General features: G+C 40.9%; 1 protein-coding gene across 1 annotated transcript; it reads left to right on the top strand.

Annotated features, from left to right (window-relative positions):
* Positions 1–1,505: 1,505 nt before the first annotated feature.
* Positions 1,506–5,916, top strand: dclre1b (DNA cross-link repair 1B). The gene is made up of 5 exons (XM_083895665.1): positions 1,506–1,602; positions 1,779–2,065; positions 2,519–2,684; positions 2,835–3,017; positions 3,196–5,916. Exons 2-5 carry the CDS (start codon positions 1,868–1,870, stop codon positions 4,425–4,427), a joined length of 1,779 nt encoding a protein of 592 aa, XP_083751791.1. The 5' UTR covers positions 1,506–1,602; positions 1,779–1,867; the 3' UTR covers positions 4,428–5,916.
* The last annotated feature ends 11,483 nt before the right edge of the window (positions 5,917–17,399 follow it).

The following is a 17,399-nucleotide window of genomic DNA, read 5'->3' on the forward strand; positions in this document are numbered from 1 at the left end:
CTTTTGTTTCCTCCGCACGACAAGATGACAGAAAAGACAACTCATCCTCCTGAGTCCTGAGTCCAACCTCAGCAACCTTTGGTTTGGCACATGTAAACAGAGCTAGTGTTTTGATTATCATGCTCATAGTATTCTTGAGAAAAGAGGAGTGATCCTAGAATTTTCTTAACAAAAGCAAAGTGCTGGCATGAGCTGAGACCATTTATGAAGACAATGGAATGTGATTTCCCTTGTGTTTGCAAGTGGTTGATAATGCATACAACACATGTAGTAATTCATGTTTGTTCATGTATCTGTTACTGTTTATTCAGAACATTTGATCACATGGCTATATACTTGGACCTGCACCATACCAGTAATTAAGTATCCACACTCACTTAACTGCATATGCCCGACACACATTGTGACTATGTTCACAATTCCTATTCTAAATATGTTCAGTGACTAAAGAATTATGTACAGCTGAGGGAAACTTGAACTGGGTGTAATTAGAACTGTTCCAAATCCATCCCAGTCAGCAGCATCCACTTGACACAAAATTGTAATTTATTACCCATCAACATGTCTCTATACACTGTGCAGTGATCTAAAGGGCATCCAACTGTGTAACTTAACATAAAGTATCTTCAACTCAGTGTGTGTGTGCGTGTGTGTGTCTGTCTGTCCGTCTGCACTCGCACACTGACACTGATAACTAACAGTCAACCAGAGTGTGATTAATGTGCCTCTGGGCATGAGGAGCAGGCACAGGTTGTGTGATAGGAGAGGACTGTGCACCAATCCCTGATATAATCCCGAGAAAGTGAGTAGTGTGCAGAGGGGAGAGACGGGGAGAGAGCTACAATAAGTATGGATGACTGTCACCATAGCAACGACCCAATTCAACGTACCCCCAAAACACACACACACACACACATGCACGCTTGAAAGCATTTATAACAGATGAGACCACCAATGTTTTACAAATAAAACCTTGGAATTAATCCATCGTCCAATATCAGAAACAGATTTGCAGATTTAAAAAAAAATCTTCCATATTAAAGAATGTAGGAAATAATCAATACATTTTAACACTTAACAATGAAAGAGTATGTGTAATCATGTTTTTTTTGTCCTTATTGTGTTTGACAAATAAAATAAAATTCCTTGCAGAACCTCATAACATCCACCCATCCATTTCTACCGCTTTATCACAAAATAAAAGCCCAGCAGACTCAATTTCTTCTTTCCTCTCTGTTGACGCCATCTTGTGGGAAATATTGACCAGTGCAGTCAGTTTTACTCAAGTACAGCTGTACACTATCTCTAGTATGTTTTATTCTTTGGTCGAACTATCTGCGGGTCCACACAATCTCCCAACAATCGCTATTTTTCCCCGTACTCCTCTGTGGTTATGGGATGTTTATTTATCTTAATTTTCGCTACACACCTTCTGACCTACAGGTGGCAGTAGGGTGCAACAACCAGTTGCAGCTGCATCACGAGCCCGAGGACGAATAAGAAAGGTAGAAAACATAATGGCGGGAGTGGTGTGTGTTTACATCAACAACGTACTTCCACGCGTGTGTTATCGGTTACTGACAACTGTGAACGACGCCAATGGTAAGAGAGAAGCTTTACTAACTGCAGAATTCTTGTCTCGTTCACATTCTAGCCGGTTAATGCCAACGTTATCGAGTTTACTCGTTACTCGTCACTTCAACATTAGCTTCCACTTCACTCAGTTTCTTTTCTGTAACTTGTGCCGTGTTCAATAAAGCACTGCAATTTCTCCTCAGGCGTGTGTCGGTGTGGTAGAGAGTCTCCATACTACAAATAGATAACTTACCTTCGGCCGAAGTCGGTCCGGTACGTCTCCAGTGCAACCATGTCCGTCAACGGAAAAGTCATCCCGCACACCCCGCTGGCCGTCGACTTCTGGCAGGTGCGAAAGTGTCCCTGCACGCGGCTCTTCTTCCTGTCCCACATGCACAGTGACCACACCGTGAGTTTGACTTCCACCTGGAGCAACTGGCCCATCTACTGCTCACCGACCACTGCCACGCTGCTCCGGCTCAAACTGAAGGTGAGGGGGCGTGTCACGGTCAGTGGATATGGCACGTGAAAACATAAAGTCCTTAAATATGTCTAATATATATAATAGTGTCTGTGATTCAAATCAGGGATGAGCAATAATTCAATACAATATTGTACAGACAGACCCCCTTTACCTAGTGAGCTTGTTCATTACAACAAACATCATACATGTGTGTTGCAGGGGGAAACTGGAGACGCTGTTCAAAAGCCATCTTAGTTTTGAGGTTTTCTTTAGTATTCTTAGATAGATGACAAACAAAAGTAGAACTTCACTTTGTTGTGCCTGTAAGAAAATATCTTTGCAATTTTTTCAAGCTTTTCCTTTAATTTGTCAGTCATGGGTTGCTTCAGTGAGGAAATAAAATACGCTGATATAGAATATAGCTGCATGTCATGTACATAATGTGAATTCACTTCTGCTGACCATTTTCTCTCCACTCAGGTAAAAGAGCAGTGGATCCATCCATTAGAGCTTGGTGATCCATACCTTCTGCCATTGGATGACATTGGGAAGGAGAAGCTGATAGTCACTCTGATAGATGCCAACCACTGTCCAGGGGCTGTCATGTTTCTCTTCGAAGGCTACTTTGGTTCTATACTGTACACTGGTCAGTGTCTGAATGCTAACTTATGTCTTTGTCATATGTTTTCTATTTCCTTTTAGTCTTTAACATTTGTTAGTAGTGTTGTATGATTAAAAGAAACATTTGCACATGTTCTATGTTGTATAATTTACAGCATTGCACTCTTCATTTTAGGGGACTTCAGATATACTCCCACAATGCTGCGTGAGCCTTGTTTGAGGACAAACGCCACTATTGATGTCCTTTACCTGGACAACACCAACTGTGACCCCAACCGCACCCTCCCCTCCAGAAAGCAAGCCACTCAACAAATTAAAGAGATCATTCGCAGCCATCCTCTCCACAACGTTGTCATAGGTAATTCCAGTCGATTCGTTTGTTTCACGGCAACCTAACCCACTGTGTGTATGAATGATCTGATCAAGAGTCGCAAACAAGACAAACTTTGGTTGAGTTCAGTAGCTAAAATATAAACATTATGAGGTTTGGAATTGGGGGGAAAGACTTATTTACATTAATTGGTTTTGCATTACAGGTTTGTATGCGTTGGGAAAGGAGGTCCTGCTGGTGGAGCTGGCAATGGAGTTTAAAACCTGGATTGAGGTTAGTTTTGAAAGAATGGAGACCCTCACAGCTCTGGAGCTGCCCAACGTGTTCACCACTGATGTGGGAGCTGGTCGTATTCGAGCGGTGGACCAGTCACAGATCTGTCGTGCCTCTTTGCACCAGTGGAACGAAGAACAACCGACTTTGGTCATCCTGCCCACCAGCAGGTCCGTGGTCTCCTGTCACCCCAACCTCCATGTAGTGCCATACTCCGACCACTCCTCTTATCAAGAGCTGGAGGATTTTGTTTCTGCCCTTAAACCCACCTCCCTTGCACCTATTGTAGGAAACTGCTTACCAGGAAGTCTCTATGCTTTACTGCCCAGCAAAAAGCGTCATGAAATCCTGGTGCCTGATTCAGTCCGACACTACATGCTGAGACAGCCTGAGATCCAGAATTGCTCATTAGCGTACACCAGCCAGCGCCGCAGACACTTCCAGCCTCTTGCTCCCAAGGGAGTGGTATTTGATTCTCCTGTAAGGGGATCCAAGAGGCCATTTGGTGATGTTTGTGTCTGTGGATCACAAAGCCTTGAACATGAAGCTTCTGAAGATGAGTTGGACACAGAAGTCAGCGAAAAAGACTCTGATTGTGTATTTACTGACACTAACAAGAAACTCACCCCTAACAAAAACAGAGAAGGGTCTGGAGATGCCTGCTGCCTCAACATCGCCCAGACAGTTTCTGATCATATGGTAATGGCAGATTCAGTGCCACTCCCTCAATTTATCCAAAGCAACTTTCCTTCAGTTGACATTGCAAACACCAGGGTCTGCTCAAAGCCTGTCAGGGAAATGAAAGGGCCTCTCAAAACTAATGCCAAAGTAAATGTCACAGCATTACATAAAAGCCACAGTATTCAACACAGTGGCGATGGCGACCTCACACTGTCGGATGATGGAAGCATCAGCGTGCACAGTGGAAATGGAGTTGATCAGGAGGGCACTATAATGTCATATGACGGTAGCATGAGTCAACGCAAAAGATGTGGAAATGATCAGCAAAGCTGTTCATTGTTAACACAGAACAGCCCAAAACACCATACCTGTACGTTGTGTTGCATGAATGAGCTTAAGGAGGAATATCTAGTGGAGCTTGAACATAGTCTTTTAAATAATCTGCCTTTCCAGGAAGAGGATTTTCAGGCCTTTGACCTCTAGTTCCACATCTTCAAATGAGATGCATTAGGCACCTCAAACAAATCATGTGACCCGACATTGATATTTTTGCCTTGCTTTTCTGTGTTTCAACGTTAACTCTTAACAGCCTCAGTACTATTTCCCATGTTTGGTTACTTTCCCCTTTATGTAATTATTGTCCTTGTGGTGCCTCCATTTTGTGTCAATTGCCTGGAGTCGAGAAGATCATGCTTGTCTGTTGATCTATCCATACATCTGAATTATCTGATGTCAGTAGCAGAACTGAAGGAGCCTTTTGATGTTTTGACTTTTGCTGTTGGAAAATTACAGCTCCTGATTACTGTTGTTTTAGTTTTTTGGCCTGACCAATTTTTGTTCTTAACTTTTGAATACTTAGGAGTCGGGAGAACTTTGAGTGTGTTGAAATATCAGATAGGAGTATTTACTGCTGCAAAGAGACAAGAGTTACTGTATTAGTCAAAATCAAAATGTATTATCAACCTTAAAGAGTAAACTGTGAAAAGTTTGTGCCATATTTCAGACCAGCCCCTCTCATTTTGCCTTTCATTTTAATATTTAAATTTATTTGAGTCATTAATGGAAATGTACATATAACTTAGTTCTGAGTTCTGCGTGTTGTTTATTTGTGTGCTCCAGCTTCCTCCCACAGTTCACTTAGGTGAAGTGAAAATGTAAAATCCCCTGTACAGCACACGTTATATGATGATGTGGTGAACTGCCAATGTTGTGTGGGAAATTTCTGTGATATTTGTTTCTCCTTATGTGCCACTTGTTTATTTATTACATACATGTGCACATTCATGTTTATCCCTTTTTGAAAGCATGTTAGCTGAATCATGACATTGCAATGCAGTTCTTCTTCCATAAGATGGCAGTAGTTTTTTGGAAATGTTGCCTCTCATGTGATTGGGCTGTTTCTGCAACATGTCTGTGTTATTATTATAATAACAATAATAATAATAATAAATTAACCATATTTTGTCTCCAGTGACATACTGCACTGCAGTGACTCGGCCCAGCTTAATCCCATTAAACATAATCTGCACTTCTTGGAGACAACAGCCTTGTCGAGCTCTGGGCAGGACACATATTTGCAAAGTAACAGCATTCCTCCTCATCACCTCCCCAGCATAGCATTCACAGTTAGTGGTGTCATTTTTAAACACATTTTTGCTCGTTGATGCTGAAGTGCCTTATGAAAGTTCTCCCCATGTACAGATCATAAACCTCAATAGCATCTTGCAGAGACATCGAGTAATCGTCAATGTTGGGGTTTCAGATTGATGTGAGCTGCCAGCAGGAGCTATTCTTGTTCTCATAAAGGATGAATGACCAGCTTCTTTGTGTGGGAGGACAGCGATGTGTGAATAACGCTGTTAATTTTTATAAAATTTGATTGTAATTATAGATGAATTACTGTGCAGCAGGATTTTCATACCGTGCCTGCCGAACGGAAAAACTTGTCAATAATTTATGGAGAACGGCAACTTCTAAATAAATCAGTCGTTTGTGAAGAAATGCCAAATTCACTCCTTCACAATGCTGGTTTGGACATGCCAACTGTCCAAACCACAAAATCGTAGAAGTATATATAAATATACTGTTTATTGTGGTGTCGATAATGCTCAGATATCAGAGGTGGGAAATGGTGAATGACTACAAATTATCAAAATAGATTTAGACATCGACATTTAATCCAACTAATCATTTCAGGTAAATTGCATAAATGTATGGTATAAATAACTCAAAATTGTACTAAGGTGTAGTAATATGTGTAAATGTATCCACACGTCCATCACTGATGCCTGGTGATGACTAATTCCTGTAAGATTCCCCATCTTCCTATAGTGTATTATGTGCAGGATGAGATCTGCTCTGAGACTCTGGGATAATCAGATTCACATACAGTAGATGGATTGTTTTAGTCTGCAGATATTGCGGCTCAGATTATAGTTGTAATCTTTCTTGAAAGCAGTGGGGGAAGGACCCTTTGACTCTTGAGATTTGCTGAATTGTAATCAGGAGAACACAACAACATCATAGACTAGATTTGCATTACGATCCCTGCATATTTTGCACAATCCTGTTTTTTCCCTCTGCAACCCTGCAGCTCACAGTGCTATTTTAAGGCTCCACACTTTTATTGCAAGTAGTACAGAAAACATGTTTGTGACAAAAAAAAAAAAAAAACATAATAATAATTTGGGAAAATATTCATGTTTTTTTGTTTTTATTTGAGTGACTATAAAGCAGTGGCAGTGAGGCTGTAGGATAATAAAGGAAATGGAGTGTCACACACCCCTACTAGCAACACAGCTGGGTACTGGGGCTCAACTAATGGATTTCTCTCACACGCCATTACTTCAAAGTAGAATTCAGAGGATGCTGCCACCTGCAAGGCCAAGCCCTTTTACCTGGTGTAAATTCTGGCATAGTATGGCTATTTGCAATTCACTCACTTCTTCTTTCAAGTTAATGTTCATTCAGGATGTTGATCCTATCGATACAGATGTATCTTTATCAACAGATCGCAACATTACAAATAAACGGAATAGCCAGGCAAGGTGTATGTGCTAATAACAGCTACAGCGTGAGTGTTTCAGGTTGTTTCTCTTTTTCTCTTGTGCTGTAAAACACAGAAGACCATGACCATGTCATTTATAACTGCTCCACCAAAGCATCGCAATACATTCTCCAGGAAAATAACCTACAAATGACTAGAAAAAGCACTCAAAGAGCGCAGACCTCCACCAAGCAGCTCAATAAACAAACTTAACTCCCATCACCCCCCCTTTGGACTTTGAAAATCTACTCTTAGCATCGATATTTTGGCGATATATTTTTTATTTTTTTCTGGTCCCATTGCAGACATTTCCTGAAAATTTCATCCAAATCCGTCCGTGACTTTTGGAGTTATGTTGCTAACAGACAAACTCTGGCAAAAACATATACCTCCTGGCGGAGGTCGATAAACCTAATTCCTATGACAGGTCAGCACACCAAACTTCTGCTCTTCGCTAAATCACACAGAGCCCCAGATTCTTATTGAAGATTGTGGATCATTATTGCAGATTCACTGCTGCTGTTGTAAAGTTAAGCTCCCTGACTCTGAACAGCAGCTGGAGGATTTGTTCATATTTGTGGTTGTGGAGTATGGATGCTGCTGTATTTCTTTGCTCTTTGTGTGTGTAGTGTGTATTGCACATAATAAACTATTTCAACAAAATAATATGAATTACTGGGAGATAAAAATTGTATTTTTGATATTCTCATTGCCAAGATCATGTTCTGTCCATGTATAACTCGACATGTTCATGTATGCAACAGCTGAGATACTTTGGCTGCATTTACACTGCAAGGGATCCAATTCTGATCTCTTCTCCCATGTGGAAGGAAAAAAAACACATCGTCAATTCAGTTTTATGTATGTGGAAATAAATCAGATATGAATCAGATATGTGGCTTTGCATGCATCTAAGCGGACGGATCAGATACGACTTCTCCGTCCTTGAAAATAAGACAGTGGTGAATGTTGTAAACACGTGGGCTCAAGCCAGTGGACGCAATGTTTCATGTCTTTTAAGCCTTTTGGTCAAGGATTTCTAAATTTGATAATAGCTCAACTTTCACCTCTGTTTTGGCCTACAAACCACTTACAGGTCAGTCGTCGAGCCCACCGAGCATGTTGTCTCCTCAAATATAACCGGTGTAAATGCAGAATTCAGATATGGGTCACTTTTGAAAGACAATTTAAGCAGGTCCTCCAAAAAAAAGATAGATATACAGGCAGGTCCATAAATATTGGGAAATCGACACAATTCTCTTCTTTTTGGCTCTATACACCACTGCAATGTAAGGAACAAGATGTGCTTTAACTGCACACATTCGGCTTTAATTTGAGGGTATTTACATCCAAATCAGGTAAACGGTGTAGGAATCTCCCACTTTTTAGGGGACCAGAAGTAATTGGATAATTGACTGAAAGCTTTTTCATGGACAGGTGTGGGCTATTCCCTCGTTATATCATCTTCTATTAAGCAGGTAAAAGTTCTGGAGTTGACATTTGCATTTGGAATCTGTTGCTATTAATCCATTGTGGTGGTGTATTTAGCCAAAAAGAAGAGAATTGTGTCGATGTCTCAATATTTATGGACCTGGCTGTGTATAGGCAACATATCGCAATTGGACATCAGGACGTGCATTGTAAATGCTGCCTTTGTCTTAACAATAATACACTAGAAAAGCTCACTGCAGTGCTCTGGCAAAGGCAGCTCAGAATCACGGATCACGCCCAAAATTGAATCAGTTGTTCCTGGTCCCATTGCGGACATACCATTGAAAATTCATCCAAATCCGTCTGTGACTTTTCGAGTTATGTTGGTCACTAACAGACAGAAAGACAAACAAACTCCAGCGAAAACATATACCTCCTGGCAGAGGTCAATAATGCACAGTACTTGGAACCTCATAGAACAGTGTACCTGTCACTGATGTGATGGCCTTCAAGGAATAATTTAATGGCTTTTCACCACTGACAATACACAGCTTGTGCCATTGGATGTTTCAAACATTCAAGCATTATGTATTCTCTGATCTGGGACCCATGGTACCATTCCAGCCTGCTGAGAAAATCTCAACTCCCCCTGTTATGGTGAAAAAAAATAAAAAAATATGGAGCTGATTGCAATTCTATGAGAGGCAGGGTAATCAGGACATGTGAACAGGCCTATTCCCTAACTGGCAAATGCAGAACTACCACTAAAGTGAGGTTGATAAACCTGTGACCTGCTTTTCACACTCTTGCTTTTCACAGTTTTTGTATTTTCCCCAGCACCAGGGACATCACCCCTGTGAATTCATTACCATGAATCTTCCCTGAAAAGGGAATCTGTCTGAAATTATTATAACCTGGGGCTATGTTTCTCATTTTTTGCTTTCTGTGGAGTACAGTGGGTCTGAAAATGTAACTGATGTTGAAAATGAATGTTATTTTTCCACAGGGTTATGTTATGGAGCTCAGAGAAACACTCATCTGAGATGCAGAAGGCGTCTGCATCACCATCACTGGAGCGTCACGTCTCCGCTGTACTCTAAGCTAAGCCAAACGTATCAACTTGACAGACCACCTGACTTGACTCAGCTGAAACAAGGACTCTGCTGGAGGCAAAACCAATGTGGCAACACGGCATCCTTATAACTCAGGGCCTAGAGAAACCCCTGATTCCTTATTTCATTCCCACTTTAATGTCTCAACATGCTGAGTGTGTCAGTTTTCAGTGGCTCTTCAAAGACAACACCTTTCTGACAGAACTGTGTGGGGAAGAGGAGGGACAGCAGGAGAGGAGTACAAGTCCTTCACTAAAGCTAGGGTAGCCAGTACTAAAGCCACGGGCTTCTGCACTTTGTAATGATTTTCTCCCAGTCCCCTTTTCCTAGACTGTTGTAAAGAGTTGGAACAATGCAGCTGAGCTGTGTCAAACCCACACAACAGCAGAGGCTGTTATCTTTTTGTTCACACTCTACTGCTATTTCTGCCAATGTTTTTGAGTGTGGGTGTACAAAGACACACATATGGCAATGTTATGTCTTTTGTGTCTTTGGAGGGGGGTAAACACACAAAGATGAGCAGGAGTTAAAGGGATGAGAGTTATCTCAGCAGTCACAAAACATCTCTGTTGGCTGAAGAGGAGACAGAGAAGGATTTCTCGACCAGTTGAAAAAAAAAAAAAAATAGAAACTACACAAATTGTAGTGCACGCATGCTGTTCACATACAAACTGATGTCACATTGTTACAGTATAGAAATTGCGTTGCCCGGCGACTCAATTCAAGACAGACGGCAGTAATACTGCATGAGTAAAGTGAGGTGACTGCAAACAGGTTACAGTGTGACTGAAAGAACCGGAAAGTAGTGTTCACAAAAAGGTTCAGAAGTGGATTCTGCTGCTCATAAAACCCTGTCATTCAGCAGTTTGATGTGATAAATGCCTCTGTAAACACACAAATGCAGCATACACATACTGTAACATTGCCTCGGTTCAAGAAGAGCAGCAACAGAGGCATCAGCAACAATGTACATAAGCTATGCACTGCAGCTTTAAAGGTGCCATATGTAAGAATGTGGCCAAAAACCGTTACTACATTCAAATTCAAAATACCAAGGTATTTTAGGTTTCGTTTTCTGACGTAACTGGCAACGCGTGGTTGCTCGGCGGCTGAGACTCTACTGACTGCAATGATTGGTAGACGGCGGTAGGTGGCGCCACATGCCAAAACATGATTTCAAAACATAAACATGATTTGCAGTCTGCAAAATATATATTTTTAATGCAAATATTTTGGCTGTACTGTTGTTGTTGGTGAGTTCAGTTTGTTATAAGAACATTATTCCTGAGTATTAGGAGGATTTTATGGCCAGTTGCTTTAGATTTATTACATAATGCACCTTTAAGCTAAAATAAATGCAGGGTTTTGTATGCAACTTTACACAATCCATCATGAAAACTAAAGGTTTTCAACAGATCCAATCCCTTCATGGTTAAATGTTGTCCAAACTAAAGGATTTTTTGCCTGAAGAAAACAGCAGTGTTCCAGTGCAAAGTCCAATCCATCACACCCTTTCACATCAAAAGAGTCGTAATCAGGCAGCCATGAATTCACTGTTGTGCCTTCACCCAAGGAGCAGTCATTCATCACTCCCTCACAATATCCCATCAGACCAAATCCAGCTACTTGTGGATGACTGACAGGAGAGGGTTTTCCCCATGGGGGGCTCCTCCATCATAGGCGTCAGATATAATGGGGATAGATGTCCCTAGCACTATTTACGATCAACAGTTTTGTCCTCACCACTTTTAAAGATTTGTATCAATGTATAATTTACAATCAAACACCAGAAATGATGTACCCACTACAGTAATAGAAATACTATAGCCGTCATTTTGACCATTAATAATTAATTTGCATATACTTTCAATAATCAAAGGACAAAGTGAAAATAAATAGAATACACTTGATAGTAAATAATGAGGAAACAAAATGTGAATTCGAACAGAAATTGAACTGAGGCATTTATTGCAGCCAGGTCGAGGATATTACAAAACACTGCCACTGGCCATTTACGCGTGGGTGCTGAAGGGAAAGCAGTTTGAAGTGTAAACCGTGTCTGGTTGAGCCTTTTCCCCACTCGTGATGGTCACAGCTGTGTGGACAGTGATCAAAATGCATCCCTTTTTTTTTTTTTTTTGCTTTGCCCTGGTTGACAGTGAGTGATGGATGCGTTGACACTTTTCAGCACCTGTGTGGTGAACAGCGGCATTTGCGTCTTCACGCACGGGGGGAAGCACTCCTCTGATTTTATTGACCGTGTCAACCAGGCTCGTTTTCTTGGCTTTCTTGGCTCCATCAATACCAACACTGTCTCCGAGCCTTTGAACTGGCCTCCGCGTCTCATCTCTTCCCAGGTATGGCGCCCCAGTATTTAGTATCGACATGGGCAGAAATCCAGAACTTGATGCCAAATGTGTGTAGTTTGCTGACAATGTGTTGGATGGATCTTGCCTTTGTCGGAAAGAGCATCACATTGGCGTTGGTCGTGACACACAACTCCACGATGCAACATTGAGAAGTGGCTTTTCAAAAAAAAAAAAAGGCACCCTGCTTTTCCTCACCTTTAAGCAGGTTTACATGGCACATACCTCAGAAGCCTTTAAGCCCATAACTCAAAGTTGCCCTCTACACGGAGGTCTTTCACATGGCTGGGTGTCACCACACAGTAAATATTAAGAGTACGAGTATATCACGCATTTGTCTTCATAACAAGCTGCAGATCAACGACAACATCAAACATGGGTTTTTGTTTCCAACTGAAACAGACGTTTTATTCATAAATATTCAATTACTTCCAGAAAAAACTGGCACTCGGCCATATCTACTTGCTGATCCCTGCTCTAGAGAATGACACAAAGGCTCCATACTCCCTCCTCCTCCGGCTCTCATTGGTGGCTCATCATAGTCCTCCTTTGTGCACTCTCTTATCTCCCCGACTCCTCGCTTTAGCCTCACCCCCTCCCTGTGCTTTCCCCTGTCAGCTTTCCTTCCCTTCAGATACTGCATTTTCATCTTTAAAGTCACCACTCATGTCAACACTTGCCTCTTTCCCCTTCATCGTCTCCTACCGTCCATGTATCCCCCCCCCCACCCCCGCCCCTTCTCCAGTCACAAAGATTACCTGACTCAGATTCACTGGAGGTATCTGAGGTGTAAAGTACATACACGCAAAGGGCAGAGCAGAGAGAGAGCAGTTGTCAGAGTAGGAGACATTATTTGATCCCGTTGTGAAACGGCCACATGCTCCTACTTTTTTTTTGAGATGTCCGATGCCTTTTACTGCTCGACAGGGTTGGTCAAATCAGACATCACATGCACTTTTCAGTTTGCTGCTAAATGGCACAGATTGACAAGGGAATAGTTCTTACTGCTGAAATAGTTTCACCACCACCCATTCGATGTGCATGAAGTCAGCGTGGATGCAAAACTATGGGGGAAATGATTAGGAGGAGGCACTGAAGGGAATTCCCTGTTGTCATTTATTATATAAGAAAAGATCGATATAACAAAATGTGTCCATATACCCTTACAAAATGACTGACTGATCTGACATCACCGTGATAATATAATCTTTGGGGAAAACAATCTGTTTTATTGATTACAGTGCTGTGGTTGGTGTGAGTAATGTTCTCCAAACCCAGCCTTTTAGTCAACAATAGTGGAGCTTTTAACAGAAAAAAACTATTTATAAAGGGAAAATGAAAAGCTGTCACTCATGTCAAAGCCCATTGTTTTATTCATCTATAAATCCACACACCGACCACCACCATTTTAGCTCCTGACTATGGCTGCATCTAAATCTGAACCGATGTTGTTCCAGAGCCAGAAAAGCTTGTTGCTAAAATGTAATTCATGTTGTTTTGTTGCCATAAATGTGGGAATCTTGATTGCTAATTTCACTTCAAGTGCAAGTTTGTGCAGATGGTGAGAACATTAAGTTCAGGATCATTACTGTTAAAAGCTTGCTTTACGCAACGCTGACCATATCTATCCTCCCCCCCCTGAAATATTCATAATCTAAATTTGTTTAGTGCAGAATCTAAATGTGTTCATTATCAATTTATCTCCTGATTTCCTGCCTGTTTAATGTCAGAAAACGAATCACACTTCCCCAGGAAGACGTAAACAAAATGTGTGAATTGTCCAAATAGTCAAGAGCAAACATTCAGTCTAATGTGAGAGAACAAAAAGAAAGCTTGATATGCTGATGACCAAAATACCTCTCAAATATCAATATAAATTGGTTATTTACCATTTAAAGGTTTTTTTAATCATCAATATCATTACAAATCAATCAATCAGCTACTCATTACACCTCTACAGGCAGTTAAAATAGCATTGTTCTTCAATTTAAAAGGTTCAGATTGGGTTCTTTACGTTCTCTTTATGCCGTGCAGTTTTGCGGCGGCATTTAAAAATGAAAGAAATTCTCTAAAATATTCCTGACATTTTCAATTTCTGTGTTTTTCGTCTATAATTGGAACACATTTTTATGGGGAACAGGTTGTTCGAGCATGCAGCAAACAGAAAGCCTCAGTCTGCCAAGACATAATGACATTCAGCACATCAGACAGACGTCCCCAGGAGAAGTCGACAATCTCGCTATGTGGATGCTCAGCCCTTTAGTTTTATGTTTCCCTTCTTTATTATTTTGTTGATGTTTTTGTTGATGAATGTGCATGGTCAGTCCATTATCTGGTGCTTTGCTATATATATATTGTTATTCTTTTTTTTTTAAAATGTGCGTCTGTGGTAATACAAAAAATACAAATTGAAATCTTTATACTGTATTTGTCCTTTAGTTCAACTGTAAAATGAACATGGCCTGTTTTTGTGCTTGTTTTTTTATTTGATTTCCGTGTGTGAGACATATTAATTATGATGATTCATCACACTGGCTTTCTCTGTGGATTACTATCCCAGATGACAAATCTCCAACACATTATCTCACCGTTAATGTGAAGCAACCCCCTCTGCTCCCCTCTCACTCCGTTACAGTGCACTGAAAACACACTCAAACTTACAAAATCAGTCTTTATGGTAACCTAATGATGATGTATAGCCAATGCAAAAAGTGTCTAATGAATCAAAGCGGTGGGTCCATTTGTGCGGCTGTGCCGTGTTGTCAGTCCAAGGTGAGTGGAGTTCACTCTGATCAGCGGAGCAGAAAGGTTACTGAAGAGAGCGATGCCGTGAGTGTTAGAAGTGAGCAGTAGAAGCTGTAGCCAACACTCCCTCAACGCAAATCCCACATGAAAGAAATATGTGTGTTCAATTGGCCCGAGCTCTGCAAATCAGACCGCTCTCAGACATGAAGCTAGAGGCTGCTTTAATAGGACGAAGCTGACGGTGCTGTCATATACTGTGTAAGGAGAGGCTCTGGTTCTCATTTGGTTTCCAGGTCAATACCAACGGAGTCCACCTTCATCTCTGATTAGCGTGAGCTGAGAGCAGCTTCTGCTCGTCTCCCTCCTCACCCTGCAGCACGGATTAAAAACAACTGCCGACCCTATTAAATCACAAACGCACTCGCGGTTTGTTCATGATATCCTCTGCCAAATTATTAGTTTCAGGCAACTGCATGTTGTTCATGTGGTTTTGATGCAGTCAAAATGTTGAAATAAGAAGCACTGCTTCACTGTCTGCTGCCCATACAGACATTAAAGGTATAGTGTGAAAGAATTTGAGACACCACCTGGTGTGACAGTCACCTTGAGCGGAGGTGGAAAGTAACGAAACACGACATTTACTCAAGTTACTGTATTGAATACTTTTTTTGTGTGTATTTTGTATTTATAAGTACAATTTAAAATCTGGAATTTGATTTTTACTTGGGTACGTATTGACTCAAGTATTGTACTTAGTTACTTTATAAATCCTATCCGTTACTGAGTAAAAATAAAAATTCTGCACAATGAAGACGGCAGAACCAGACGAATGATGATGAGATTAGCACCAGCATTGGCGCGTGAAAAAAGAGGGCGCGCGCCAAAAGTGATGTAATATCCTGTGTCCAAAATAGTTTTGGATTTCTGACCCCTTGTCATATTTCTAATACCCTCACACCCCACGCAAAGTAACTTTTACTTAGTACATTTCAAATTAACTATTTTTTACTTCTACTGGAGTACATTTTCAGATGACTACTTTTACTTCTACTTGAGTAATATTTCAAGTATTTCAAGTATTGGTACTTTTACTTGAGTACAATATTTTAGTACTTTTTCCACCTCTGACCATGCACAGTTTAATCGAGCTAAGACAATAGTCCGACTGAGTCAGGCAACCGGACAACTTGCCAAGTCTGTTTATAGGATAATAGGAGAAACTCGATTTAACGGCGGTGTAAGTTGACTCTGCCTCTGTAGGTGGCGCTGTATCTCTCTATAAGCTAGTGTGTATTGAATCAGTTTCCTGTTGACCTTAACCTCACAGAAAAACAAACAGGCTAAATGGATGGTGAGTTGGATCGTGCTGTGGTTTCTAAAGCGTAAATATCCTCTGTCAGTCTAAAATTGGGTTGCAGCATGCAGGAGTAATCGGACTATGAGTTGCATTATCCAGGTACGTTAGTCCGACTAAGACTCCAACACCTCCCTTTCCCAAGTGTATCGGGGAACTACGGCGCTCTGCACAAACCAGAAAGGATGTCATATTTCATGTTGGGTACAACCAAGTTATATGAAAGGCTCACTTTAAAGATATTTTAACTATATGATTATATATTATACACATGCAAGTATTGGTCGTATACTCAGTTTCTTCAAATAAATCCTCCTAAATGAGAACCTTTAAGTACTAATAAAACCCACAAGACAAGTCTGTCATACAATGATGTGCAATTATAAAGCAGAGTTAGTTTAATGTAGTGACAACACGAAGTAACCCAGCACATAATCCCCATTAAAACCCCAATTTGTGGTTTACACACAATATATAATGTGTAACCCTGTGGGCTTCAGTGTTTCTTTTTTAATTATTTTTCAGCTATGGCTGATAAAATGTTGCCTGTAAGAACTCCAGAGTAATTAGTATAATACTTTCTGAGCAGTCATCTCTTGCAAATGTTTTGCATATTATATACGTGAAATGTTATACAGTATCTAAGTACGCGAGTATAATTCTATGTCATTAGTTGTTGATTTCTTCCTGGCTTCCACTCATCATTATTGTTCAGTCAGAAAGTGGGTGGGCGAGGGAGGTGTTTGTGTCTTAAGCTGGTAATTTATAGCTCCAGCTGCGCTGTCTCCTTCTCCCCAGGTGGACAGCTTGATTCATCAGCAGTGCATCTTATTAAAGGGGGAAAAAACACATTTTAAAAGGGAACACATTCTGTGAGAGAATCGCACTCATAATAGATACAAACCAGCCGTCTTGTTTAGTATAAGACTCCTTGTGGTTATTGATAGAGGAAATCTTTTCTTGTCTCAAGCTGAGTAAAATTAATTGCATGTTCTCCCTGGGTTTTCTCCAAGTACTCCGCTTTCCTCCTACAGTCCAAAAACAGGAGATTAGGTCAAGCAGACACTCTAAACATTCACACGTTTATCTCTGTTTGTTGACCCCGACCTGTCCAGGGTTTCATTTCGCCGTGTGTCAGCTGGGATTGGCTCCAGCGGCCCCACGACCCTCATGTGGAGGATGAAGCTGTAAACAATGAATGAAGTATAAGCAAAATCATTTTCATGATCAAGTTGTTGTGGCACTGGAGTAAGTTTTTTGCAGGCTATACTTTCTTTTAGACTTAATAAAAACCCTGCAAAGAAAATCTAATGACACCGGCTTTTCTAATGTACAATGGGTGGGAGAAAAAAAAGAGGAAATGAAGAGTAGAAAAACTGGGAGAAATTCAGATGTCTTTAC

Source organism: Microchirus variegatus (genome assembly GCF_963457635.1).
Source record: "Microchirus variegatus genome assembly, chromosome: 9".
NCBI lineage: Eukaryota > Metazoa > Chordata > Actinopteri > Pleuronectiformes > Soleidae > Microchirus > Microchirus variegatus.